Source organism: Corvus cornix, chromosome 3, assembly GCF_000738735.6.
Source record: "Corvus cornix cornix isolate S_Up_H32 chromosome 3, ASM73873v5, whole genome shotgun sequence".
Taxonomy (NCBI): domain Eukaryota; kingdom Metazoa; phylum Chordata; class Aves; order Passeriformes; family Corvidae; genus Corvus; species Corvus cornix.
In genome coordinates, this window is record NC_047056.1 from 43562764 (window position 1) to 43588976 (window position 26213).

Below are 26213 nucleotides of genomic sequence, written 5' to 3' on the forward strand. Positions count from 1 at the left end.
CCTCTGCGCCTAAGTGTTGGATGCCCTCCTGTTTCAGTGTTAAATCTCTTAAGCTGTAAAAAAATATGCTGCAAAAGAATAGTTCTTTCAGTGACTAAAGAGTTACCCAAAATCTACCATGGTTTTAGTGGGACTGCTGTTGAGTCTTAAATGAGGACTGACCTTTAAAGCTAAATAAAAAATGGAGAGATTTGACACTTCTCTGGTAGAGGCCAAGGAGGGGAGTTCTGTTGGGAGTCAGTCTTCTGAATTCTTTAGTCAGTATTGCTGGGAGATCACTTAAAGTGGTGCTTATTCCCCGTAAAAGTAGATGTACTGCCCTGCATGTAGTGCCATGATGCCTACTGTAGTCCCATCATTTAGTGTGGGGGGGGGGAATGCCCAAACAATTACAGCAAGACGTTTGGGGAACTTTTGATCAGTGCTTATAGTACTTCTATTGTCTCATGGTTCAAACAACACCTTTTGTACTGAGGCTAGATGGTCACTAGAAAATGTAGGTGGATTTTTCCTTCTCTGGAACTGTGAGTGAAGTATCAGCCCTTTTAAACCAATGCATATTTTTGCTCCTGACATCAGTGTCTCTTGTTTTCCGCTACCTATCTCAAGATTGGTGAGAGTCATTAATTTGTTGTTCTTTTTCTAAGCCCATTTTGTCTGTTTCTCTTGGAAAGCACTTCTAGCTCAGACAGAAATTCTGTGATCTATGTTCAGCAGGAGAATGTAGATGACCTTAACAGTCATGTCTGGCCTTTAAATCTCAGACGGTCCTGAAGATACCATTTGCCTGTTTCAAATATACATCGAGTGAGTGAGGAAGTTGTATTTCCAACTGAATGTAAGTTTTTATGACAACCTGTGTTTACTTTAAAGGTAAAAATTTATTGTCTGGTCTTGCACTAGTAAAATACTTGGAAGGCCTTGAGAGCACTAACAGCAAACAGATCATCCACAATCCCCCGGATGGGCCGATTTTATTAATAGCACACATTTGCTGAAAAGCACCTCTGATGTACCAGCTAGATTCCAGATGACAACGTTAGTGCACCTGCAGGTTTTAATTGGTGCAAAAAAGGGGAGAATGTGAGGTACCAGTTACTGTCTTGAAGGACATTTTTGGCAACAAGGCTTGTAATTCCAACGTAAAATTGCACATAGCATGGAATAAACAGGGCCTGCATTATTTATCATGCATTAGGCAATTTTTGACTTGTAAAACTGAGTGAGAGAGGTGAAACTTTGATACTGGACCTACTGCAAAGTTAATTATAAGTAATATGTCTGTGTTGCAGATTTAAAGATGTGCAAGCACTAGTGAAACATGGTAATTAAATACCAGCTCCTAATCCAGGGAGTAATCTAAATACAGCAATAATTGGGTATTTTTAAAAAATGCATTGATGAGAAGATTATTATCACATGCTGGAGAAACTCACTGGTAATTCTAATCTTCTATAATGAGCTGCACAAAATTCAGCTAATCTTTAACTTAAATTTTCCAGTAAGAGAAGAGCTGTCGGTGGGCTGGAGGCAAATGCAGATGACATTTCTTGCCTTATTCTAATATTCTTTAGTTTTTATAAAAAGCTGTGAATGGCATCACAGAGAGTCCTAAGAACTTAATAGTGTCAGAATATCATTCATCGATATTTAGAATATCTGGTCATCATGTCGGGGAAAAAGATTCATGCTGGTAAGTCCTTTTCATTGAGATTTGTCTCCAGTGAAGTGAATGCCAAGATTTTCTGCCTATGGGAATGAGGTGAGACTTTGCAAGAAGAACTTCAGTTCCTCACAAAGGAGTTGCATGACACTACGAAATGGAGGGAACAGCCAGCACTTCTGGCTTTTATTTTTGGATGAACAGGAATGAACTTTGCAGACTATGTCCATCACTGGTTCCTAATTGCTTGCTGTGGTGGGAAACAGCTGGGCTGAAGGTCAGGCTGGGCCTTGCCAGTGTACCTGGTGGATGTGAGCAGTTCAGCAGCCTGTGCTTGGCTTTAGTAAAAAGTTACTCAAAGTCCTTTTGCCAGATCTTCAGGCCATGTTTCATCATTAGGAGTGTAGCAACTGGCTTTTACTATATGATGTAAACAAGAGCCTATTCGGGAAAGGAAATTTTAGGAAAACAAAATGTGAGGGAGGTAAGTATCCCATGCTTAGTGCAAAGGCTGAAGTACTGTGTTTGTGCTTCTTTCACCATATACTCATTATCCTCCCTCCTGTAACCTGCTGTATTGTTTGTGTTCCTCTCTGCTTTACTGAGACAGTGTGGATATAATCACTCCTAGTGTTTCTTCCAGCAGTGGTGATGTTATCTGAGGTGAAGCTGGAGGGAGGCAGATAAGGCCTCCATCTCTTCATCCCTTCTGACTTTTCTATGAAAGAACTGCATGTACAAATGGTCTTGTGGATTGACCACTTGATTTCCTCAAAAGATGCATTCAGCTTGCTAACAAGACAGGAACATCACTGTTTTCACGTTGTAGAAACAACATTCTGGACTGGCTGAATGAGGTAAGTGGCCTCCACAGCTCTGGAAAAATCGAGCATAGCACCTGATGCAAAGAACCCTGATGGAACTCTTGATAAAAGGTATTTACATGGTGGTGGTGCCAGCATCCTTCCTGCATCACTGCTGCAGCAAGAGATCAGACTTGTAGGCAAATTGTTAAGCCTGAGAAACTTCAGGGCCAAGTTTTAACAGTATTTGGCATTGTGAAACCCATCAGCAGTGTCACAGATGACATAAGAGCAATGAAAATTGTGTTTGCTTTTCATTTAAAGGCCAAAACCTGCCCAAAAAGTGGCGTACTTCTGTCTTGCAACTCTGAAGCACCTCATGTGTGAGGTTAAGTATCAAGCTGTTAAAGTCTTTCAGGGATAAAAGTATGACTCAAAGCCTTCATGTGTATGAAGGCACTAGTGCTGACTCAGGTGACTTTTGGTGTTATGCAGAGCTGTTTGGAGCAGCTTACTGTTGAAATTAGGCCTTGTGTAAAGGTTGGGTTCCTATGTATTAGCTTGGTGTGCATCAGAGCCCTAAATGCACCTTCTGTCACAAGCAGAGGGACAGAACTGGGTGTATCTCTACCTCATACAAAAATGGGAGAAATCTAAGGTGTGTTTAATGGATACAACCTTATACCTAGCTGCAGGTTTCATTTCTAACCATTATGTCAGATTATTCTGTAGGACTGGCTCATATTTAAAACCGCTGCATGTAGCAGTAGTCTTATTAATATAACAGCAGACTATCTCCAAAAATACAAAGAAATGTAACATGGGAGAGTTTGTGCTCATTTTGATTCTTTTTTTTTCCTGTTACACTTGTTAGTCACTCTTGGATTTTTTCAACCCACTATGCTACAACAGCAACTTTAAGGCAAAATAAAAACTGTGTTAAGACATGGCTACAAAAGAACTGATTTTTGAATCTTGGCTCCTGTTTTGCTGTGCTTGCTTGCTGTGACTCCACAAAGGTGTTAGAACCTGCCCTTTCTGGCAGCCACCCTGTGTGGGCAGCAGGAGGCTGGACTTCATGGCACAACTGCTGTCCCCAAGGAGTTATGTTCCAGGGGACGGTGGTTTAGACTAAGTCAGGAACTGTGAGGCAGCTGCATTATTTTAGGATGCAGTACTAGAGGCCATGGAGATGGTGGAGTCTTGCAGAAGATGTGGTGCTGGGGGAAGGTGCTGTTGCTGGGCCTTCATCCATGCTAAGCAAATACAGTGGTTGCTGCTGAAAGGATTTGTGCAGCCATTCCCCAGTCTGGTTTAGTATGCTTGAGTTGGATAAATGGAATATTTAGGTTGATTGGGACTACTAGAATTACTTATTTTTGATGGAAATGGATTCAAACTTAAATATGTGATAATTGGAGGCCTAAGTGAGGCTGAGTATGGGAAAGTTCCTGGTGCTTTCTGGAGCCACCTGTTTGCCCTGCCTTCATGCAGGAAGACAAAACAGTGATGGTTTATCCTGTGGATTGCCAGGCAAAAGTCCCCAAAGCAGAAATGGGGCAGGTGGCTGTTAGTAGGAGCCTGCCTGTATAACTTCCATCCTTCATTTGTAATGAAGCACTGCATGATCAGTGAACAAAAAAATAATAGGTTTCTTAACTTTGTAAGGCAGAAAGCAAGTGAAAACAATTACAAATAGAAAAGAAGACCCAGAGACTGCTGCCACACAAAACATACTTGGCTCATTTTATTTTCACTTGGTCTTATTTGGTTCTGCTACTCAGATCTGAAGTGTGGCACAGTAGGAAGCTCAGAATGCAACTGAGTATTGCCTAACAGTAATGAGACTTAGCTACAGCATCTCTTGTTAAGTCTTGTTAATTGGGACAAGACAGCCTGGCTGCACATCATTGTGTTGAGATTTAAAAACAATCTATGGTAGTTACAGTAAAGAGGAACAGCAAGACACTGATAGCTGCAATTTTTTTAATTGAAAAAAAACACGCGCGTGTTTATTTAGACTCAATAGCAGAGGAAGGATTTGTTGTAGCCTTTTGGGTTTCAAAGTAGTCATGCATTCCTGTAAATCAGTGTTTCTCAAACCTTGTGAAGGCATAGCCTCCTTTTTTGTATCATCTGTCTTTATTGGCAGCAGCTCGGTTTTCTCTGGGGGAGGGAAATCAGAAGGCTTTGTAATTACTGGCTACAAGTGTTTATGGACAGTGAGCTGTGTCCAGCAATTAAAGGTATTTAGCTGTTCCCTTCCTAACACAAACACTTCCAGACAATAATTACAGCCTGGTTTGCACTTTTCTGTCCTTGAGGAGGATTCCTCTGGGCCTTTTTGCAACTCCTAAGGGTACTGTTGCTTCGAATTTGAGAAACACTGCTGTAAACCAAACAGGAGCACAAGATAATACCTAATTTATGCAAAGCTGCTTTGCAAATAAGGTGCACCGTATGCTTTGAAGACTTTCCATGCACTGGATACTTTCTTTTCTTACGCTTGACTTTTGTTAATCGGTGTAGTGTGGCTCGTTCACACAGTATTTCAGTATGGCTGCATGCAGTATATCAGTCTGAGATGCTACGTTGCTATTCAGCATTAGCACCTGCATAACATGTCAAAGAAAAAGAAGAGATTTGCTGTTGGAAAAAAAAATCAGATTTAGCTCTAATGTTACAGGACACTTTACTGTCCTTTTATGTATTCATTGCTTCTGGTCTTAGTGGCCTTTTGCTATTATGATCTGTACCAAATTTCAATTAGTTTGCATGCAATCAGCTGTTTAGTTACGGCAGGAAAGAGATGTCTTGTGTGCTTTTCACTGAGTTGTATTAGTATTTCCTACTGTATTTTTTTGTGATTCTAACCATTCCAGGGGAAGGAACATTAAACAGGTTGTATTCATTGTTCTAGGATTTACAAGAACCTGAGATGAAGTGGCACTGTGTGTTTTTTAGGATATCTTCCAACCCTACCCATGCCAAGGCCATTAGCTGAAGAACATCCGCCCTGTAATATTCTTGTGTAGAAGTTAGAAAAATAAACGTTTGGAGGTTGCTTATTACATTTGAAAGAACCTAAACCCATGTGCAGCTTCCTGACCTAACTCTGTATTTAATGCTAAGAAGCGCGTGGCCCTTGTGCTAGGAATGCTCCTTACTGCTCCTCAGACAGGCTCTGCTGAGAAGCAGTGTCTTCCAGGGCCATATCTTCTTGGCTGGCCCTTCTGCACTCCAGGTTCCGACTCATGAACAGGGCATGGGCCGCACCCGGCTCCCGCTGTGGTCTTGGTTCCGTAGCATCTGTTGCTTCGCAGGTCTCAGCAAGTTGCTGGAAAGTAAGAAAGAAAAAGTCAACTAGTTTAGGAAATTTCTAAGTAACACTTCAGCTATTTTTTGAAGTGACAGGTGAAAAAAGTTAAAAAATTGACGTAGGAATGTCATTCTGTGAAACTCCATGGGATTCTTAACATGCATTATTCACAAGGGAGTTCTGAAGAGGTACTTGTCACACTTTGTGTAACGCATAAATTTGGAAGGAAAAGCAGACCAGGAGCTGGAGGTTTAGTACAACAGATGTACATGTATAGAGAGCTGTAAAAGAATTTGGATTGAAAAGGACTTCTGGAGGTCATCCAGTCCAAACTGCTGCTTCAAGCAGGGCTGACTTCTAAGTTGTTAAATTGGGTTGCTCTGGAGCTTGCTTTGTACACCAAAATTTAAATCAAACTTACAAAGAAACCTTTTCATCAAAACTGGAATGCAATTATCAGTCCGAAAACGTTAAGCGTAGTGCCGCCCCACTGTAAGGAGTCCATTAGGATAAAAGCATTCCAGAAGTTTGCTGTGTGAACATTGAAATGAAACACTTCCTCTTTACCACTTTCAATCAAACGGGCACCTGGACTCTGAGCGGTCCCTTTGACCAGGATTCACCTCATCTAAATTTAACCATGTGGTCTTGCTGTGTCATTTAGGCTACCAGTGGTTGGCAGAGAGATACAAGTCTCCCAGGGGAAAATTTCCTCCTAATAGCTCTAAGGATGAAATGGACTGGCCTCTCTACTGAATACAGAAACCTCACCAACAACCTACTGTGACATCATGCCCAAATTTTAGATAGCTTAAAATTGGACGAGGTGACTCCTACCATTAGTACTCAGTATCGCAGACTGGCTGATTTCTTGCAAATTAGGCCATAAACTCTTGAGAGTTGGAATTGTGCCTTGTCATTGGATATATTCAGCTGTATGTGTAGAAATATTAATACTTGTTACAATAACAAAGCAGGATTGGACCCAGGTGAGTAATGTTCAGTCGACTCCTGCTGAATTTCATGGCAAAACTCTAGGGAACTGTACCACACATGATATTTTTGGGTTGCGAGCAAAATACACACAGGCTAAGGAGCTTTTCTTGCTTGAGGTTTAGAGAATTCTTTGGGAACCAGGGAAGTTATAGTTCAGAAGGATAGTAACAGAAAAGTGCTTGGGACTTACATCCACAGTCTTCCCCTGTCACCAGTTTGGTTTCTATTTTGATAGGTGAAATGAAAAACTCTAATTATGTTGTGTGATTGCAGTCACCCTTCATCTCTAGTCCATCCTCTCATGTTCCTGCTTTCTCGTGCTGAGGTCAATTTTCAAAGTTCAGGACAGCAAAGGATGGCAACCAAAGTTAAATAAATACACTTAAGTAGACAATAAAATAGTAACTCTACAATGTGAATTGAATTTTTCAGGGAAGATAGGAATAAAACTGTGAGTCTGTTGGGAAGAAGGCTGCAAGTTTTTTGTGTGTACTCTTTTTGCTGCTAGAAAATGCTTAATCACAGGGCATGCTGGTTTCCTTTGGTAAATATTTCGTACAGAATTCCTTTGACTAACATTCAGTCAACAAGGTTTCAGGTCCTGGATTGAATTTCTGATCAGAGAGGGGGACAGAACAAGTGCACTATTCAGGGGAAACCATTCCTTTTCCTTCTGATAAAATAATTTTAAGTCCTGCATAAGCAGGCAAGGAAGGAGCTATTTAGTCTGCTTATGATGGTACTCATCACCTGGGCTGCAGAAAATGGAGACCCAAGTCCCTGGTTTGAGTGAAAGGAAGAGCAACTTTGCCCCAGTTTGCAATTTCAGGTGTGTGCGCAACAGCCCCCCCATTAGTTATTCACAAACGCTCTCACAGACACACAAATATTAAACAGTCTCACTGTGATGCAGCAAAATCCAAAACAAATACCGAAATCCCAACATTGTTTTGGAAAAAACTGCTTTCTGACCACTGAGAAGGAAGAAGCCCAGTGGTGGTGAGGACAGTTCAGAACCAGACAGGTGAGCAGTACAGGAGCTCACACTTAGTACTGCTGCTTTAGCTTCAGCCTTACCCGAGCTGCCTGGCTTGCTGCTCTGGCAGACGGCCCCATGGCAATGTTCATACTGCTGGATGACTGCGTGTCACTCGTGTTGCCTCCGTCAGCAGCCGAGAGCCCAGAAATCACCAAAGCACTTGAAAAACTTCTCTTGCCGAACAGCAGGCTCAGAGTTGAGCTGGTGGAGGAGGCCAGGCTGGACCTGAGCATTGCTGCAGCTCGGTCCTGCACAGTCAGCTGGCCAGCAACAGGAACAGCAGGGGACTGAGAAAACACAGATGTTGCCGAGTTGTGGAATGATAGCTGACTACTAGAAAGCCTTTGGGCAATTTCGTGGGCAGATGTAGATGTTTGGATGAAAGGCTGGCAGCTTTCTACAACTGGTCCAGAGAGACTTGAAGCAGGGGGCCTTTGGTTTAAAGCAGTGTGTGCCTGGACAGACTGACTCCTGGGTTTTCTCCTGCCTTCAAAAGAAAGATTAATATATTTAATTAAGTGGCATTCTGATGAACTCCATGCTATTGACAGTGTCCCATGTGTACGTATTACTGTTGGCATATTACCACTGGTTTTATTAGCATAAGAATTCCAAGAATAGCAAAAGTAACAAACTCCTAAACCTATGAATCTTTCTGTGTTTTCCACTACAGGTGTTCTGAATTTTGGTCAAAATAGCTCTAGAGGTTGTGCACTGAGTCAAAAGACAGGGAAATGAGAAGAGACCCCAAGCAAAGCACTCTAGTCACAGGCTCACAGCTGTTCTGCCATGTGCAGTTTAACCGGCCCAGTGAATGATTGAGCTCTGTGCTGCTGTAATTCTGCTCCCCTCTGACAACCACACTAATGGAATGTTGAACATCCACCTTAAATGGCTTGGTATAATTAAATGCAACAATAAACCCAAAACCTGTAAGTTAAAACAATGGCACATTTAAAAGGATTATTCCTGCATATGGGGAGAGAGAATTTGAAAATTCAGCCAAGTGCAATAATACAGCATTCAAGCCACAAGACAGTTTTTAAGACTAACAGTAAACTCTGAGTTCCAAGAGAGACATTTACAGTACATCACAGACTTGAAAAGATGTGAAGGGTTTTAGATAGGGTACATTCTTGGAGGTCTGAATGAGACCCACATAGGCTCTTGTCCCTTTCTGTGAAGCGCCTCAATGCAGCCACTACTGGATACAGAAAGTAGATTAGATGAGCTATTCTGCCATGCCTAGACAACTCCTTCCTGTACATATACATCCCCATATTTAACATTTATATCAACACCTTCTGTCAATCAAGCAAACAATTCCTGTATTTGTTATGCTTGTATATTTAAATAGCCATAGAATGAAAAATAAATCATAAAATCCTGGCCAGTGCACCCACCAGAGGCCTGCCTGTACCCAGGCATTCTGCAGATGGCCAGCCCTGGGCTGGCGTGTGCCACATGCCTCAGCAGAGTTAACTGTTTCTGTAGACAGGCTCTAACCCAGGCTTACACAGCAAATACCCAGTCACAAGAGTGCCTGCTTGGCTTTTTTTGCTCTCCAGGAAACTCCAAACATTAACACAAGCTGGCATTTTGGTTTCCTAGCTATAGCTGTGGGGTGGGGAGTTGATGCCAGAAAATCTGTTGAGAGCCATCAACACAGAAACAAGTTTTTCTGGCAGGCATTTCCAAGCTGTTCGTATTTTTTTTTTCCTTTGGTTTTCCCCAATACCCAAACTCCTCCAAATACTGAACTTTTGCTGGCATAAAGGAATATAAATCTCACACTATCTTCTAAAAACATGACTGCTGAATTCATGCAGGTTCCAGCAATGCAGAATTTCATATCCAAGCCATTTACATTACACAGCTGAAACATGCTGTTTTACATCCACAGACCTGTTTTTCAGAGGCTGGCATCATTATCCCAATTTTTCAAATGCTGAAGCAAAGAGAATTTAGGTAACTTGGCAGAGAGTCAGATCAGCAGAGCTACGGGTTAGGGCTACAACCTAACTGGAGCTCAGTAAAACCTAGCTGGTTTGGCAAGTACTGGACCCTTTCACACCTCATTTACAATGTATCTTTAGCTCTACTTATAGTCCAAGCAATAAAAAAAATAATTTTCCTAAGTAATAAGAGCCCCAAGATCTCTGCTGGAGAATGATGGGACAGACGCACATGGCTCTTGGAAGCGCCTGGACAACGCTTTCAGGCACAGGATGTGATTCTTGGGGTGGTCCTTGCAGAGCCAGGAGTTAAGACTTTGATGGTTCTTGCAGGTCCCCTCCAACTCAGGATATTCTATGATTCCATGGCCCCTTGATATCGCTCTGCCAGTGTCCTCTGTCCTTCAGCAGTGATCAGTAAGGAGGGCACGTGCTGTGATGGGTGCCAGGCCTGGCTGCCGTGTCGGTGGCTGTGCGCATGTCTGGCCTCTGCAGGGATTCAGGTTCTTCAAACACTGGGGCTCTACTTAAGTGCTTTGGTTTCTACATCTGATGGTTATTTCAGTATGTTACCTTTCTTAAATAAAAAGAATAGACTGGAATTAAGAACAGAGGGGCTGTGGTGTGTTAGTTTGCGCTGGGGCTAACATGGCCAAACAGATGTTTGTGATTTAAATTGTGAAGCTGACCCCTGTCCAAAAGTAGTCTATATTCATCCCAAATGCAGTGGTTAGAGCAAGAGCATTGGGCAGGAGACCACCCGCATCTATGCATAGAAAACTCTGTCCCTGAAAACACAGGCTGGTCTATAAACTGCATCATGAAATAAGGACACTTTGGAGGAGAACCCCACACATTTCCAGTGCTCCTGATTTTGGTCGCACTTTTATATAGGGCTTTCATTGCCTTTTGCAATTTTGCAGACTCAGGCATACCAGGCTGCAAAACACAGTATGGATTATGAAGAAGTTAAATGCACTGGATGCATTTAACAAAGCACATACTGCACATAGCATTATCATAGCTATGATTATCTAGTCTGCTGTCCTATATAGCATACGCCACAGAACTTCCCGGAATTAATTCCTGTGTGCTTTTATTAATTGCTACTGTGATTTTTAAAATGTGTCCAGTCATGGAGAATCCACCTTAACCCTTAGTCTCTTCTTTCACGATTTATTTACTCTCTCAATACTAAAAATGTGCTCTTGATTTCAAATCTGAATTTGTTTAGCTTAGTTACATCCAAGTCTGCTCAGATCAATGGTCTTTGGTCACCTTTCATTGCCCAGGTAAATACTTACAGACTACAATCAAGGCATCTCTTACAATACCAATTGCTTGAAAGCACTTTATCTTTCAATACAAGATGTATTTCCCAGAATTTTGATCATTTTTAGGCTCTCCTTTGAAGTGCTTCTGAACTAAAAATGTCCTTAGATTAGAGCACTAGGACTGTGTGTGGCAGGACAAGAATATTCTGATTTTTAACAGGCATAGAGTAAGTTCTTTTCCAGTGCTCTGGTCTTGCCCTAATATCCTGATGCTTATTGAGATCGAACTGATCTTTTTTTTTAACCAGCTCTCTTAAAAACCTTCTTGGATGAGTCATTTGGCTTTGGTCAATTAAGCATATAGCTTTGATAGCCACTGTTTCATGTTCTTTGTAGCTAGCTGTTGGATGGAAGGGACTGTTTCATGATCAGATCATAGAAATAGATTATCTGCATTTTTTCCCAATATAAACCAGACATTTCTCATTTCTACATATTGCATACTGGCAACTCTACCTTTCTATACAGTTAACAGATCAAGACCACTGCTAGGATTTCTTTTGCTCCTAAATACTCCTTAAAAATAAACAGACATAAGCCCATTGTCATCTTTTCATCCCTAATGGCCCTAGCCAAAAACTTCCTGTTTCATTCTCTACAGTAACTCAGGAGTGAATACAGATTTCCATTTGCTATTTTCCATTTCCTTCCATTTGTTGTGCATGTCTTCATTTTACCAAAAGCCAGGTTGCTTTTCTTATCTAAGTGTGACTTTCTCTCTTGATCATGGTTTTCTGGGCACCCAATTAATATGTTCCTTTAAACAATTCACAATTAATTTACTTTATTGTATGGTATGCTCAGGATCATTATATCACAATTAAGTTTGCTACTCTGATTACTGTTGTGTCAAGTTATGTGTATGCATGTGGGGATTCCTTTAGCACTAGACTCAATTAAAAGCAGCAGTTATTTTATTCTTGCAATGTGAATTATATGCAGGGCAAGACTTTTTCCAGTCCTGCCCATTATCTTTAATGATAGGTCAAAATGATCTAATGGGAAACAAACAAGTGTCAAACCCCTCAAGTTCTCTTCTTTAATTTATACAGTAATACCACAGACTTGTTGAAATGTAGAGTTAATTGGCTTTACATTACAAGTCCTGATCCCACACTGATAGATCTCACAGTGACCCACTGCCAAACTTAGAATCATAGAATGGTTTGGATTGGAAGGGACCTTAGAGCTTGTCTAGTTCCAAACCCCCTGCCATGGACAAGGACACCAGTTACTAGATTAGGCTGCTCAAAACCCCATCCAACCTGGCCTTGAATACTTGCAGGAATGGGGCATCCACAGCTTCTCTGGGCAACCTGTCCCAGTGCCTCACTGCCCTCACAGTACAGATTTTTTTCCTAATACGCCATCTAAACCTCTGAACCCTCTTTCAGTTTGAAGCCATTCCCCCTTGTCCTGTCACTCCATGATCTTGTAAAAAGTCCCTTTCTATCTTGTGAACTCCCTTCAGGTACTGGAAAGTTGCAATTAGGTCACCCCAAAGCCTTCTCTTCTCCAGGTTGAATAAACCCAATTCTCTTTGCCTTTCCTCTTATGTAATCATCTTGGTGTCCCTCCTCTGGACCTGCTCCAACAAGCCAATGTCCTTCCTTTGCTGGGGGCCCCAGAACTGGATGCAGTGCTTCAGGTGGGGTCTCACCAAAACAAGAGCAGAGCAGCAGAATCCCCTTTCTCCCCTGCTGGCCATGCTGTTTTGGATACAGCCCAGGACACATTTGGCTTTCTGGGCTGCAAGTGCACATGGCTGCACCATGTCCAGCCTCTCATCCGCCAGCTCCCTCAAGACCTTCTCAGCAGGGCTGCTCTGGATCTGTTCATCCCCCAGCCTGTGTTGATACCGGGGATTCCCCTGACCCAGGTGCAGCACCTTGCACTTGTTAAACTGCATGGGATTCCCATGGCCCCACTTCTTGAGCTTGTCCAGGTCCCTCTGGAAGACATCCCATCCTTCAGGTGTGTCAGCTGCAAATTTGCTGAGGGTGCACTCGATCCCTGTGTCTACATCATTATTGAAGGTATTAAATAACACTGGTCCCAGTATGGACCCCTGAGGGACACCACTTATCATGGATGTCCATCACGACTCTGAGCCATTGACCACTACCCTCTGGATGTGACCAATTGCTTATCCTTATCCGTATTACTTAACATGCATTTCCAACATAAAGGCCACTAGCTCTACCCTGAGAACATGCCTGAAGCACTTTTGAATCCATAATTTGAGAAGGGCTCAGCTGTTAGTCGACCGAATGATTGGCAACATTTAATTTTCTCTTGGTAACTGCTATATAGACATAAGAAGCTGTTTTCCATTTGTTTGTTTTCCACATGCACTGATGAGCAGCCAAACCAATTCCTCAAATAAATTGTCATGGTCCTTCCAAGATAATTAAGATTTTTGCATACTTTCATTCTGCTGTTCCCAGCAAACAATAAGCAGAGGTTCACTGTGACACAGGCTCCCTGCATCACACATGTACACTCCCACCCATCTGCATTTCTCATTCTGGCATTCTTAGTGGAGCCTGCTAGGCCAAAAATTACCCACAATGGACTTTGACAGTGGAACCTTTGGAGAATCACTTTTGTGTTACACCCTCCCAGTAAATACCTGGAACAATACTGGGAAGCCATCTCCTAACATGTTCTTGGTCATTCGGAGAGCTGAAGTGCACTCTCTTTCTAAAATTAGTTTTCCACTGGATTTGAGGACACCCCAGTAGCATCTGTCCATGTGACCCCCCAGGAGGAGACTCCAGAGAAAGCCAAGTAAATTGTGCAAATACCTGCCCGCTGGTGGACCTCTTGAGATGAAGTTTGCAGCTGAGGGGTTCCATCCCTGGTGGGCTGTGAGCTACTGCTCTGGCTTGAATTCCCTGTGGAATGGTTGCCAGACGAAGACCGCCCTCCACTGTCCACCTCTTCAACATTGCCTCTCTCGTGGTGAGCTGCTGCGTGGCAGTCCTTCCGCATTCTGTTTGCAGGAACACACACAGCATCAGCCACTTGCTGCACATGAAAATTTGTGTCACCAGTGCTAGGTGCCCTCAAAGAGTGTTCTCTCTCACACCACTGCAGGTCTTCTGACATTTTATGAGATGGCCAAGATGATGTGATAAGCTTACTTGGAGCAAAATTGTATACTACACAAGCCAAATCTTTCTCGTCTCTGTTTAGTGGCTTTGGAACCCTGCAGTACCTTAGGGCTCTTCATCGAATGTTACAGTTGCCTCCCAACATTAACTTCTGCATGAGGTAACCAAATAGCAAAGAGGAATAGGCTGGGGGAAAGCTCAGAGGGATGAGCTGCATGGTGGGAAACCAGGATGTCAAGCCATCAGATATAATATTGATATTTTAACATAGGTCTTGGCATGCAAGCTGGCTCCCATCGTGTCTCCATGGTGCGCTGCCTCTCCTCAGCTACAGTGGCAACAGGGCAGGGGCAGGGAATGAGGCAAGGGGGATACTGCTGTGTGAAAAGTGCATGTAGCAATACGAGATGCAGTGTCAGGTACTGATCATGCATAGCTAGGGAAAGTCAGGCAGTTTTGGTGAATAGCAAGTACACTTTTAGATGTGTTTTGGTCAAGAACAGTAACTTGAGGATGAGTATCTAACTGCCGAAGCTTCAGAGCATAACTCACCAAAACCCACCAGCACGTTTACTCATATTCAGAGTTTTAGAAAAGATACCCTTATTTACATGGCATAAACAGTAAAATTCCATGGAATAAGGCAAGTGTCTATAGTGCTGTGTGATTTGAATGAATCTTGTTGAACATGTAGAAAGCTTTGTCATGAATGAGTTAATGGATTTTCTTTCTGTTCTATTTGCAGCACTATTTTGTTATATTCTGAGTTATTTGCAACTAATTGTTTTATTCATAGATAGCAATACAGAATTACTCTCTTTTAACAGAAAATACAGTGAAACTGAGACTGCAGGGTCTCTTATCAGCATAGCCAAAATTTAACACCTACCTTAACCACTTGGATTTGAACCACTTTTTAATGTTGTCCAAACTGACAGGTCCCCCCCAAATGTTCCTCAGTTGGCTGTGTGTCCCAAGGTACGAGGTGGTTAAGGGGGAAACATACATTGGATATCCCAGTGGCTGATCACATGAAGAATTAATTAAGTTCCGCAAGACCTGTTTATTGTTCTGGATGCTTCCTCTCTCCGGGTTACGATTGCGTAAGAAAATCAGTTCCTGCTGCTGCCCAGCCCAAAGCCCTCTGACGCACTCCTTGTTCACCTACAGGTGGGTTAAAAACATGCAGATCATGCAAAAATGTTTGCTACTCAAGATGCAGAACTACAGCACCTAAGTAGAATGGCAGTGGCTGAGTGTGCAAACACCTCACGTCTTTGCACCAACAGCTTTTTATGAACTCTTGCAGCTACTCCCTGGTAAAGCCTGGAATGTTATTTCAGATACACAAACATGGGTGGCAAAATGGCAGTCAACTGAAGAGAGCTCTTTTGGCCTCCAGTCCCTACTTTGAGAACTACAATCAACTTCTCCTTTTGCCCACATTACTCAGAAATAGTACTAATTACCACAGCCCTAAATTACTGCAATATTAGAAAGATGGCATATGTACCTTGATCACCTTGAAGCTCAGGTAGCTTTTGTGGAGCATGATGACTTTATATTCATCTGCTCCTTCATCTACCACATGTCTCAGAGTCAGCAGCTCCTCCCGGTTGGAGAGGACAGCGCTGCGCCAGGCTGGGTCCCCTTCGTGACAAATCACAACCTTTTCTTCAAAGGATTGGATTGCTTCGTACAAAACTGCTGGGTCCTCGTACTCATCCGGGCACGTGAACTGGTCCTGGTCGTACAGGAAAAAGTATTGAAGAGGTCAGGTGCATTTGTGAAAACACAGGAACTACTGACAGTAAACAAAATACTTTTGCCAGCTGGCTCCCTCCAAGTGACTTGCCACTTGATAAAGAGTGTCTTTTGGGAGGTTCATTTAACAGTAATATAGAAAGGTACAATTTCGGTTTTACTGTAACCTGTTCTGATCTCATGACTACACTGGACAAAGACACTTGGAGAATACCAGCTTATCCTTTGTTTGTTAAATGAAGTGTGAAACTATGGGAGGCAGTACTTTGGGGTAAGTTGGAGAGAGAAATCACCCAGGGCATTCCACAGTTCTTGTGGAAATCCTTATTTTTATTCACAAAACCCCACCAACAACAATAGCACAGACTGGGAATCCACCAGGAGATACCACAATACTGCAACTTCAGTCCCGCAGCACCATGGCCAGCGATAACTTCATGAAATTATTGTGTCAAAGAATCAGCTATGAATTCACAGCAGTTCAGTAACATCCAGAACAATTATAATTATCATTCATGATAGAAGCATATGATACTAAATCATAACGTGCCAGAGCAAGAACAAAATCAACTCCAAGCTATACAGGGCCTGACCTGAAATTAGCAGTGAAATCAGCATAATCAAAGTATTTCCTTTCAATCTAGAAACCACCTTTATAGTATCCACACAAGTAAAATATGACAAGATTGTCTGCTTTCTTTTGATGAAAAATGCAGGGACAAGCTCTGAAAAATGGTTTCAAATGGGCAGCTAGGGGGTTCAGTAAAGAAAATCAAGTGAATGCAAAATAAATAAATGCCAAACTCTTCCATCTTGGTGAAGGATGTTTTTTAGAATAAGGTGACAAGTACTCCATTTCCCTCTTTTTTGTTTTTATCCTTTCCTTTGGAGAGTTGCTAAGGTTTCCTGTGTTTTCCTAGGAAAACAGATAAAATAGTAAATGTTAAAAATAAATACATAAATAAATACCCTACCTGGTGTAGCTTCAGAGACATTCGGATTGCTGGGGCAACAACCTTATGCAACAGATCCATGTCTGCAAAGACCCACTCATCTTTTGCTGCTATCCGGAAGTCTCCTTTAAACAGTGCATGGAGCCCATAGAGAAAAGAGTCCAAGCTGTAAGAGAAAGGCAGCAGTCACTCCCAGAAGTCATTCTTGTTTCTCCAAGCCAGATCTGTCAGTCACCAGCCTCATGCTGACCTGTGCAGTGGCCCTCTGGTGCAGGGCAAGTGCCTGCAGTGGGTATAAAGCAGAGGTCACATCACGTTTTTTGAACAAAAAACCATTCCTTGGGGTAGGCGGTTTTCCTTCTGCGTGCTCTGTAAATGACTGGCCATGAAATGAATGTGGCACCCAGAATGAAGGATGTCCTCAGGATGGGTGACTGAGTCACAGGGTGCCTCAGGGCACTGCTTCTCTGCAGCTGTGCTGAAGAGACCAGATCAGAGTGCCAGCTGCACTCCCCGTGCAAGCAGCAGAAGCTGCTTCCTTATTTGAAAGGTTATTGATCAGTCCTGTTAGCACTTCTCCTTGTAAGTAAAAAATAACAGAAAAAAAATACTTTCAGGAAATCTAAGACCTTTCTCACAACATTCAAACCTAAATGTGAACATTAAAGCAGATGTACTGAGAATACTAAATTTCAGAACTGTTCAGCAAACCAGGTGAGAGCAGGAATCAAACAACAGGTGTTCCCTACTGAAACAATGAGCCCTAAAGCAAATACACACTGGGTTTCTTTTTTCTAACATAAGAAACTAGATGCAGGCAGTTCTGTCTGACCTTGCATGACGGTTTACCTGGACCTGAGATATAAGCACAAGGTAAAAGCTACAAAATCAGGTAGTTGTTAGAAGATGGTTGCGTGAGGGCTTTGCGAAGGGGAACATTGAGCCTTCAGCTCCAATCTGCACCCTGAATTACAAGATTCCCATGCCACTGACACTTGTATAATGCTTGTAGCTGACTGCTGTCCCAATGTTGCTCTGAAGAAGTGATCTCAAAATAGAGGAAAACAGACCCACCAATAAAAACAGGCATCTCTTGCAAGCCCACAGGACATGGTTTCATTTACCTGCTAAAATTTTACTCACTCTTAAAACAGTTGATCTTTTAGATTGTAAAGGCTCTGAGGAGAAGCTGTATTAAGATGTTAGTAGTTTTCATTACTGCCCAGCCTTTCTCTAGAGAACACATAATCCTTACAACATAACTGAGCTTTCTTAATTATTTTATAAAAAGAAAAAAATCTTTTCAATATATTCCCTTCTCTGAGAGAGGAAGAAGAGGACTGGGAGAATGCCTGGCCAACTTCAGCTCAAAGGCATTCTAATTTTGCTCTTGGTGGGTTAGCATGTTTTAGAAATTAAAATGGAAATACATATGTTGTTACTAGAAAAACAGCTGGATACTGATTTTCTCCATGAAAGCATCGTGTAATACAAATCAACTAATCAGTGGGACCAAAGCCAGCCAGAAAGGCAGGGCTGCTGTCGCTCCTGGGAACATAAGCAGTACAGGGAAGCTCTTATGAATTCTTAACTGATTTGCATTTATTAGTACTAAGTTACGTATTAAAACATGCCTATGTGAGACAAGCACACTCAGATCTTCAAAACATTCAAGCACTGATTTCAGTGGGAGTTATTGTGTGTCTTCAAGGTGTGGGTCCTGGTCCCTACTGACTTTCAATCCATCATCTCCACAGTTCAGAAAATGATAATATACTCAAACCCTGCTTAATAGCTAGGAAAGCCCTAGAATAAGCCAGCTGGGAGGGTGGGGGGAGAATGGTGAGTGCCAGTGTGGCAAAATATGTGCCTATCATCCCCTTTGAAAAGGCTGGACATCAGGAAGGCTCCTTTCACTTGTCCACCCACCAGACAACATCAGCATACACAGCTGAATCCTTGCCTGGAAAAAAACCTGTACCTAAATATTCTTCCCAGGATGAAATTGTAAAAGCTACCTCAAGCTCTGCATCTGGTGATGATCTGTAGTATAGCTTTTCCCCGCATAACAACGCCTGTATTTGCTCTGAAAAGTTGGCTAGGATGAAGGGAGGAATAGGCAGGAGAGAGAACTGGTTTTTACATCTTGGGAGGCTCTCAGAGCCAAATCTGAACACCAGAGCAGACAGAGAGTTTGCATTCACATCAAAGTGTCCTACAGGCATCAGCACCAGCTAAACAGGCTGCTGTGATCAGCAGTATGTGCTGAAGGCACGGCCGGGACTAGGGCAGCCATGCAAACTGCAGGAAGCATCAGCAGAGGGAGCGGGGGAAAGCACGTACAGCTCTTCCCTGGGCTTAGGGGAGGCTCATCCATTTGTCATCCCTCTGCATAATAACTTCTCTAACTCAGAGGATTTTTAACAACAAACATGATTGCTACAAGGAGCAAATCAGTGGTGGCAGTAGTTGTGAGAGGCTGAGAGTCAATTATTTTATGTATTGTATTTTCCACCAGAGCGGTCTGGAGGAGCTTGCTGTATTCACAAAATCATGGGCATCTTTTATTCTCCTGCCAGTTGTAATGAGGCTTTTGGGTACATTCTGCCTATAATGTGACACTATCTCAAGCCATTACTTCTGTAACATGCAGCCTCCTTAATCCATATAAGATACAGCTCTCGTTATTCTTCCCATTGTTATGCTCTCTCCTGAAGACACTAATGAGATTATTACGAAGCTGTAAAAGTCAACCACTTTGATCTCAGGCCTGACTCTCAACCACTTTGATCTCAGGCCTCACTCAAGGTTGTTGCTGCTTTCTTGGCCCACTTTTAACATACCTCAATTAGTAATCTGCTGTAGTTACAGGCTGGTTCAAAATATTTTAAAAACTAGTTAAGGTAAAATTACATGTCAAAGAAACAACATTAATCTCTAAGAGACATAACTACTACACCTGGCAACATTTCTAACCCTCTGAGCTAATAACCTGAAAAGCTGCTGTCACAACTGCAAGCTATTTTAGAACAAGACTGGTAGGTGCGTGGGAACCGTCAGCCCCTTGAACGTGCAGAGAACAGGGGATTAAGTAGTGCCACAAACACCAGAGGCAGGGCAGCTGTGCCAAAGCAAATACTCCCTCCTATTGCACTCCTTACACTCTTCTGGCAGCTGAAACCAAAAGCATTTAATGCCAGCCTGAAAACACTATGGATGCAGAGGAATGAGCTGGTGAATATCTCAGTGTGTATTTTGCACACCAAAACCCACCCTCTGTCTACAATCTGCAGACCTTCTCCAATGTTAACTGTAGGTTTATTTAAGGAATAAAGGAATGTGCGTGTCTGTGAGCTAGTAATGACCGGAATGTCATAGTTCACCTGAAATATTTTCAGTGGTAGCCCTTCTAATTGGATATTTTAGATGACAGTGGTTGTGAGCCAAGAGTCAAACTTTTCTGCCCTGCTCAGTTCTGGCAGACATCAAGCTGCACTGTCTGCTTGAACTCACACCAGCAGCACAGCACCACCAGCAGCACTGTGGTGCCATGGCCTGTGCCCTCTATGTCTTCCCTCAGATGCTGGGCAGTGCAATGGGGTGACCAGGAGGGAAGGGGCAAGTGGGGCCAGCTGCTTCCCTGGGCTTCAGAGTGAGCAGCAGCTCCTCTAGGCAGAGGCATTCCTTGGAATGACCCTTTGTCCACACTGAGATGGGGAACCTGAGCAGCCAGTCTTGGTAGTGTTGGAAGTATCTGATGAGAGATGCTTTATTGAGAGATTTTTGTATTTTTCCAAATTTGAAATTTTTACTAAATATTTATTTACTAATAGCTTTAGTGGCTGAATAGAATTATTCTGCAATATTTTAACAAATACACAGCTAAACATATCACTCACATTTGAATAAATGAATGGTAATGTCACGTCATTCTTCAAATTACATTTTGTGCAGGAGGCCTCCTAATGACAGTTTAAAAGAGCAAGTGATTTGCATTGCAATGTTCTGCCTCCTAAATGAATGCATTTATTGTGTAATCTAGTGTTAGTGTTAGGTTTCTACTGACATTTACATGAACAGGTACACTGAATAATTATTTACATACATTATATAAGAGCATTTAAAATCTTGGTTTACACAGTGACATTTGCTGATTAATAGATTAGACAAAATCATGTGTAAATGAGTGCAAATTGATAGTTTGCATACACAATGTAAACTTGACTCTCAGCTCTGTAGTGCACAGCCCATGGTAACATTACCTTTGCTCTACTGCACAGCAGTTGGATGACTGTCACTCCTCCAAGACACAGCAAGGACTAGACTTAGTCCAGAGAAAGTTTCCTACTACCTGCATAGTCACCTCTGAGAATGAGACATGAACTGCAGAGCACAGCAGATTCTTGGCTGGTTTGCTCATACTGAACATCTCAAATGCTTCATACAGTGCGGAGAAGAGTACAATGCCTACCTGGCCCTTACATCTCAAACTCACCCCAAAAGGTCAAGCAATGTTGTACACAAGATGCTCCACAGAGAGAATTAATAGAAAGTCCCGAGATGATGTTCGAGGTAAATTCTCAGTGCTTACCAGAGTAATCTAAATCTGTGTTTTTGTAATCCAGCATTTGAGTGGGACAAAGCATGTGCTGGGAGCCCTGACCACTGACAAAATGACCCAGACCCCAAGAGCCAGAGTCATGAAATGGCCTGGGTTGGAAGGGACCTTAAAGATCACCGAGTTCCAACCTCATACATGTGGTACATCCTCCTCTCATGCACACATCTGGCTGTGGGACTGCCTGCTCTGACCATTCCTGAGAAAACTAAGACCCTCTTCAGCACCAGTAGGCTCCAAAAGGTTCCCAAAATATCTTGGCACCTTTTCAAAGAAAAGGACTGTGAAGCATCACATCACCCTGGCTTCTGAGGACTTCGAGTACTTCTCCCCCATCTGACTAAATGCAGAGCTGCAGCAGTCTCAGAGCTGGGGGCAAGGACCAGCAGGAACACTCAAAATCGCCCTTGGTGAGAGCTGCTGTGCTCTGCCAAACAGAGAGGTGGGGGTGCCTGAAGATAATTCTTGTGAGCAACTCCTTCTGGCCTCATCAGCATTGCACATACTGGACATCCTTCCCCTGGCATGCTGTATAACTGTATTCCTATCGGAGTGTCACTGACTTGCTGCTCATTTGTGTTTAAACGAGTTGTGCAGATCTGTCTGAAGCAATAAACACTGTAAGTAGGGTTAGACCTACCCTTCATGCTCAAGTGAATATATTTGGGGGATTTCTGTTGATAAAGGTCTTGATGTCAGGGGGGTAGGGTACCTATTACAGCTGGTGATGGGGTCAGTGGCTCTGACCCAGGAAGAGGTGACTGGCCCAGGGAGATGGTCCTGAAAGGAATCGCCTTCCCGGGGTCCGGTGTCTTCCTCTCAGCTGCAGGCAGGAGGGCCCTTGCAGAGACTGTCAGCTCTTTAGTGATTATCAGCTCGTGATTCCAGCTCAGCTCTGCAGGGCAGCCTCCAGGCCAAGCCAGACCAGAGAGAGACGAGAGACTCGTGTGGCTGGTTCCGCACGAAGGGAGCTTTATTGTGGGTTCCCTCCGGCAAAGGGGAAAGCCAGGGACAAGCTCTCTCCTCCAGAGGCGAACTGGTCTTCTTTTATAGGGATACAGGGGATCAGCAAGGGGACCAATGGATTACAGAGGGTCTGGGACAGACCAATGGGTTACAGAACGATCTGCATAGGGTATCCCAAAGGATTGTGGGTCTACCTTTCCTCGCCATGACTCAAAAGTGGTTGCCTTTTCAGGGAGTCCTGCTGGGCGATTGCAAAATCTTTTATCTCAGCAGACATCCCTCCAGGGCAGTGGCTGGGCATATCCCACAGGTACCCACCTTGCTTAGTTAATAATTTCTACTAAATTGGTTTTTTCAGTCAAGATACATACATTCTGAAAGACAAGAAGAAACGTATTTCACCAAGCTAAAGTCGTGCTTTGTAGCTGCAGCAATTTATAACTTCAACTGTGCTACTCAGATTCCTTTTCTATTTCTCCAAATCTTTCTGACAGTGGAAATGCATTAAAGGTAATTTAACCAGGTGGGGAAGTGACAGTTTTTCCACAGTGAAACTTTTCTGGGGAAAGCTTTTGTGAAGTAGGATTGGAAAAGATACCAACAGAAGCTTCCACTTAGTCCCTTTTATGTCACAAAATACATTTTAAAAATACAATGATTTGATACTGCCCTGGAGCACTTGCTTAATAAAAAGAAAACCAGGACTTAACTGAAGATTATATAGAACAGATTAAAAAAAAAGTGACAGAGCTGTGCACCTCAGATGACTACCCCAGTTTTTGCCTTTCGTTCCTCCCCAATAAATGTATTTTTAAATATGGAGAGTCCACTTACCAAAAGAGAGGAAGTAATTCAGTTCATTGGTAATTTGCCAGATTTAGCTGAGTCCTGAAATTATTGTTAAAATCTTTACGGAACACTACACAAATAATTATCCCCAACATTCATACTTTCCATGTTAAGCTTTGGAAAGTCTCTGATATTATTATCCCTTTGCATTAGCTACTAACCATGTAAGCCAGTACAAATAGGTGACATTGTTATTGTATCTGTACCAGTGCCAAAGCATTGTAATGAGGATTTTAAGATCCAGTGGAAAGTACATGCAATGTGATGACAGTTTTAGGAAGCTTTTGTGATATTTTTAGATGAATTCCTAATATTGCTGTGACCTACCTATTGCAGGCCCAGATCAAAAATCACTTTAATCTTTTCTCAAACAAATATATTAAATGCACATAAACTTTTCCATCATGCCCCCAAACTCTAAAATTTAGATCATCAAAAAAATAAGACAATTAAAAAAATATCAATGACTTACCAAACATCACACTAATTTGAGTGAATAGAAATGAAGGGAGAAGAAATGCAACCCAGAAGAAAACTACTACAGGAAGGGAATGTGCAAAGACTGGTAGAAAAGAGATGACAAAAGCCACTTTAGAAAGCAGAAATCAGCAGCACACCAAGAAATAATTTACGTGGGCCACAAACATTTTGCATGGAAGACATAAAACAAAATGTTATAAATGTCTCAACAGATAACAAAGCTAGAATGAATATTTAAAAGGACTGTTTTATCTTACAATAAAATGCATTCAAAATCACACATGCTGTCTTTGTTTGCTTGTTAGTAAGACAAATCCTCTCTAAGGAGCATGTTGATAGAGGTCTAGCTATCTTTGCTCACTGTTCTGTGCCAACACAGCAAGGTCACTTAGAAACTGTATTTGTTCAACTTCTCCATTGTTACTAAACTCCTGTGAACACAGAGGGTTCAAATAGATCTAATAAAAACCTAAAATTACATGGGAAGTTAAACTTCATTAAAATAATGATTATTTCATTAATAAAATGCCTCATCTGTAACACAGTGTAAATGATACTGTATAAAAACCAAACAACTCAGAACTCCCAGTGAAAATGGAAGAATCCCTAATGAAAATATAAGATGAAGAGCATATTTAGAAACAATCTCAATGAAGCATATTTTAATTAACCAGACTTCCTAGGAAGAAGTGTTTAGAATGAATGAACAAATGAGCAAGGTAGACTGAGAACAGACAAAGCTGCAGCCTCAGGAGATGAGAAGTTCTCCCTTCCTTAGTTGCCAGAATGAAGTGGTGCAATGAACAGGAATACAAGTCTGAGGAATACAGAGGGGAACCCTTATACATTTATTATTATTTAGCTAACTACAACTCAGATGACAGCAGTTTCTTCCTCTTCTGGAGATTTCGTCCTCCTACTGGAGTGCCAGAGGAAGGACAGCATTCCAGTAGCCAGGCATGAGTGAACACAAGCAATAACCATTGGTACCCATTCTTTCCATGAAAAAATTCTGCTTTGCCCTATGAGGTAAAGACGGGTATTAGTTATTTAGCCAACCGCAAAGAAAAAGATGACCAGGAATGACAGAAAACATTTTATGGAGGAATGAGACCTTCACCTTGATCTAATCTTCTCTTGAGATCCCACATCACGTGAAAAAAGACAAACAGGTCTTTGTTTTAACCTGAGGAAAAAGGATTCCTAAAAGTTACCTGATGGCCATATTGTGGGATGCAGTTCCCAAAGCTCTCCGACCCAGTATACACAAGGCAAAGGAAAGTGTCACTAGAGGAGAATCCTCATCACTGTCCAGGTGCTACAAAATTTTAAGATTAGCATGTTAGTCTAAGTGCAAACATCATATTTAAAAGCACCACAATACTACAAATGGTGACATTTATAAAATTTGCATGTGACTGGACCTAGACACCAAAATGTTCTTTCCCATTAAACAGAACAAGAAAGAAGACCATCACCATCAGAGGATGTTTGCAAAATGCAAGCTTATTTTGCCCACTGGCTAGAAACAGAACATTTCATTCTCAGGTAGTGAGATCCCAAGCGAAGGGAGCTTCAGTGGTGGTGGTTTTTTATTGTGGGGTGTTTATTTGTTTCCACTCCTCCCAGATCTGACATTCTAAACTGGAGGAGATTCTTTATTGTTGAGAGACACTGCAACTGGAGATAACCAAAACCCTTTCATGGGACACAGTCCCTATGAAACCCTACCACAGATTCCAGAAGTACAATCTATTTGGGAGTCTGGAGGCACACAATTTTAGTGAATACCTATCTAAATTGTTGATGACACTGACTGCACATTTTAACAAGCAGTCAGAACATTTCATTTATGTTTACTAGCTCAGGAGAGGTTTTTTTACAAAATTTTCACAAAGAAAACTTTGCTATCAAGGAGGAAAAAATTGGAACAACCCCCGTACATGTTAATCTTCAGGAGGATATGGATTATTATTTCAGTTCATGCAATGAGTGATTTCTTAGAGCTTTCTTTGACTCTAAAACTGAAGCCAATTATAATGTAGCTCCTTCTATAAAATATATTGATTTTCTGGGTTATGTGTACAGTGACCTTGGTTTTATTTATCCCATCTCCTACATGAACTTTGCCTTTCTATAGTCAGTGAATTAAAAAACAAAGGTAAAATATGTAAAAAAAAAGATAAATGTGTGTGTGTGGCACCAGTGCAGCCATTAATTTGCCTTTTTAAGTCTAACTTACATGTTTCAAGTCCATTGGCATCCCTAAATCTCTTATTAAATTTGAAAATCTAAGCCAGAGAACAAGTGGAAAGGCATCAATTAACAGTGGCTTTCCCTGCACCGTGCAACTCTTTG

At 42.0% G+C, this 26213-nt stretch overlaps 1 protein-coding gene across 2 annotated transcripts in view; it reads right to left on the reverse strand.

The window, feature by feature from the left end:
* Nucleotides 1-4186: 4186 nt before the first annotated feature.
* Nucleotides 4187-26213, reverse strand: part of PCNX2 (pecanex 2) — a 150606-nt gene continuing 128579 nt past the window's right edge. For both annotated transcript variants that reach the window (XM_039568371.1, XM_020583986.2), the window contains 7 exons: nucleotides 25070-25173; nucleotides 16964-17108; nucleotides 15739-15969; nucleotides 15115-15389; nucleotides 13917-14104; nucleotides 7859-8307; nucleotides 4187-5803 (listed from right to left, as the gene is read on the reverse strand). In XM_039568371.1, the coding sequence (XP_039424305.1) occupies nucleotides 5630-5803; nucleotides 7859-8307; nucleotides 13917-14104; nucleotides 15115-15389; nucleotides 15739-15969; nucleotides 16964-17108; nucleotides 25070-25173 (1566 nt within the window). In that variant the 3' untranslated portion in view covers nucleotides 4187-5629. The remainder of the gene's footprint in view (nucleotides 5804-7858; nucleotides 8308-13916; nucleotides 14105-15114; nucleotides 15390-15738; nucleotides 15970-16963; nucleotides 17109-25069; nucleotides 25174-26213) is intronic.